This window comes from Drosophila guanche, unplaced genomic scaffold (genome assembly GCF_900245975.1).
Source record: "Drosophila guanche unplaced genomic scaffold, DGUA_6, whole genome shotgun sequence".
Lineage (NCBI taxonomy): Eukaryota > Metazoa > Arthropoda > Insecta > Diptera > Drosophilidae > Drosophila > Drosophila guanche.
In genome coordinates, this window is record NW_022995748.1 from 1,922,404 (window position 1) to 1,926,035 (window position 3,632).

The window sequence follows — 3,632 nt, forward strand, 5'->3', positions numbered from 1 at the left end:
GGGGTTGGAGCAGTGGGTGTGGCTAACCTGTTGCTATTTCCACACATTTTCCTCTCGTTCACTTTTCACACTGACTCTTCTGGGAATTTTCTGTTTTTCTAATGCTCTGCGGTCAGGTATTTCGCCATTGCTTGTACACATACTTTTTTCTCCACTTGGCATTTTTCAAAGTTCTTGATTACATGCCTCATTGTGAAATACGGGCTCCATATACACACACAGGATATTGCATAAGAGCAGTCCTTGAAGGGTGATTTCCATGGGGGCCTTATCTTAAGCGGCTTAGGGTAATAGGAATCGAGGCAGAAGCAGAAGCTGATCCCCAGCTAATGCGTTTTGCTAATTAGAGGACTCTAATTATTGATTTGCAATAGAGTTACAAAGGAAACAAATGGAAGACATGTTCATTTGCTTGGCTAAAATGTCCTGTAAAATTTATGATAATTACTTTGCCCTAAGGGAATAAATATTGTTGCTTTGTTGTCCTTATTTGCCGAACAAAACAAATCTGTTTTCATTCTCATTTCTCTTTGACAGGAAGTGCATTGCCGGCAAAGAGCAGAAATCGGAGGCGGATGTTGAAACTTTTATGCTAACACTGCGAGTAAGTTTCCCCTGAGGGTGATCCCACACAAGTTCACATTTCGTGCATGTTTTTTTGCAGGACGAGAGCCGCTATCACGAGGACATCTTTGGCATCACGCTGAGAACGGCTGAAATTCACACAAAGTCGCGGGCCACGGCGAGAATACGAATGGCATCGCAGCCCTAAGGCAACTAGTAATCAAAATACGAACAAATACCAGTAACCACCTATTATTTCCTAATAAATGTTGTCGCTTCTTTCATTACAATTAATTAGCCAAAGGTTTAATTTTATCAACTCAATTCTAATGTACAAACCAAAAACAGAAATCAAAATTCAAAGCTCTAAATGTTAAAATATGTTTCAAATAAATCAATTCCTTCAAAAAGAAACCCCAACAAAGCGTTTATGGGTTGGGCATTAGTCCGATGCAATTTCCAATTTTTTCCATCAATGCTTCTGTCAAAGGAAAGGCACCGGGCTAAGCGGCTTAAATTGGGTTTAGGGAAGTGGCAAGCGTATCCACTTGATACAGGTTGGTAAATTGTGCAGAAAATGCAATTTGTAGAATAAACAGCGATTTCCTTTCATGGCTCTTAGACCGGAGCCCGAAGATTCTTTTTCGCGATTCGTTCTGTGCAATTGTTGGGAATAAGACCAGCAGCTCAATGACAAACTGGCAAAACACGAATTCAAATCCGAATCTAATATAATTTTACCTTCCGCAAACTTCAATTACACTTTACAAGTCTCTAATACACTCGTTTTCAATTTCCGTAAAGTGAATAAAGATACACCAGACCAGAGCCCTGTGCTAGAACGCTGGCTGGCTGACTGGCTGGCTGGCTGGCTGGCTAGCTGGGACTGCGCTAACATTCCGGTGGCTGTCTGCGGTTTCAAAGCGCTAACAGATTTGTACTCGCACCTTATGCGAAATTCTAAACATCTCCATTCTGACTTTGGTCGAGGGGTTTACCGCCAACGCCAACGCATCCAGCAGCGTCTCTTTTGAACACTCGTATCTGGTTTCAATGCTAAAATTCAATTGAGGCCCGCGCTTGGCTTCTGTTCGACTCGTTTTTGCTTGCATTTTTACAGGGTTAACAATGGGTATATGGGTGTTTAAGCCAAAAATTTGTAACTAACAGCAGCCCACAACAAAACATGACTCTGGGGTACCTTTTCGTCGAAGCATTTCTTGTTTCATTTCGAATTTCGCTTTTCGTTACACTTTTTTTTGTAACGGAAAGTTGTGCTGTGGTGCGAGTCGTGGTTTGACTTCTGATTGACATTTTATTCTACCTTTTTCCACCGTTTTCTGTTACGATATAGCGCGAGTATCTCTTTCAATCAACTCGGCCGCGCTCATATTTCAGGGTTAGACATCTGTCAATAGCAGAAATACAGGAAGCTGATAGATATGGCTTAGGAAATGGGATTCTAAAGTCTGATTGGTTTGAGTTCTTTGAGTTTAAACGAGATAACCTGTACGCCAAGAGAGCTTTCACTGTATTTCCCTACCGCGACAAGCATTTCGAGTATCACTGACCTCTTGCAGTCTGCAGACTGCCAACGCCGCATTCGTCGAGACTTTTGCAAATGATGTGGAAATTCGCTGCATTGCTTGGCAATATTTACATATTGCTGTTCTTGTGGGTTTCAATTGAAATCAGTGCGAATGACACGCTGACAGCGCTGTAAAATAGCCCGAAATTGCTGTTGCCATCAGAAAAATGAGTGTAAAATGCTCCCAAAAACTGATGTCAATGGCTTATTGGCTCTTGCTCGATTCCAATTGCAATCACCTGATCTTTTTTCAGACTGGGGCAACCGCCAAAGGGCCACGACTAACTAACTGTTGGAGTGTAGTTACCTCTACGAATGTGAAAGGAGTTTGGAATCAGCCAGAAGAGCATCAACAAACGAAGAGTTTGGCACGCGCCCCAATCCTCATGCCCCCGAAATGCTAACCGGCTTTTGCTATGCATTCCCCCGAAATCAAAATTAATCAACCGAATTTTAACGCAGCAGACAACCACCGTTCCGACAGCCTCGTCCGACCAGCATTCCTGACATAATTCCGTGTGTGAGTAAGCAAACGAGTTCGGGAAAAAATTAGACGTCATCGGCGGCCCGTCCCAATGGACGCAGCTGCCGGTCTAGCAGATGACACACACAAAAAATGGCCCAGAGCATGGACCAGAAAAGTTGATTCAAACGCATAGCTGAACAGCACCTGAAAAAATGGAATTTTTAATATTCCGACGCAGGACAATATTGTAAACAAAAATAAAACATGAAGGGAACAAGGATTGGGCCTTGAAAAATACATATTTCAAATAAAAACCGCTAAAAAGCACTGGCAGACGCTACAAATTTCGATCTTGTTGAGGTTCGACTTCCACTTAGTCAGCGCTGACGTAGCCGGCTCAAGCACATTGGACAACGGCTGCAACAGAGCTTCAAAGAGAGACTTCAAAGAAGACTTCTTCTAATAAATCACTGCAATTCATTTTGATATTCGTTCTAGTATAATATTTGCATACTCAATTTCAGTTATTGTATCAGCTTAGAACATCCGCTGCTTAACAAGCCTGCAGCATTTAGCTTTAAAGCAGCCAGATCGGCATCATTGTTCAAGCCCATCTTGGGACTTGCTTTGCCAAACGACGCGCACACATGCAGTGCGGCCACATGTGTGTACAGTAAATCAAAAAATGAAAGGCACACTAACAAAGGTGGTGCAGTGAGATGAATGAATCTTACAGTGAAAATGCAACACACAAAAATTTAAAAAAAGCAGACAATGCATAGAAGAAACGGTTAGAAATTAATGTAGAATTATTTGTATTAGTAGTAATTAATCAACAATGTCTCAAGAAACGCGAAAATATTTCACCTGCATAATATGATAATACTTTGGGCGTGCCTTAACTCTTTTGATACACTGTACGAGTGTATGTGAGCGAGCGAGCATGGTTACGGACAGCAGCAGCAAAACAGAGCAGAGCAGCGCAGCGCTATGTCGCCGCTTCGAATCGTTTAT

General features: G+C 42.1%; 1 protein-coding gene across 1 annotated transcript in view; it reads left to right on the top strand.

Annotated features, from left to right (window-relative positions):
- The window catches only part of LOC117584807 (nitric oxide synthase), a 28,416-nt gene extending 27,536 nt beyond the window's left edge, over positions 1-880 (top strand). The window contains exons 18-19 of the mRNA XM_034273925.1: positions 538-604; positions 665-880. Coding sequence (XP_034129816.1) covers positions 538-604; positions 665-772 — 175 coding nt within the window. The 3' untranslated portion in view covers positions 773-880. The remainder of the gene's footprint in view (positions 1-537; positions 605-664) is intronic.
- The last annotated feature ends 2,752 nt before the right edge of the window (positions 881-3,632 follow it).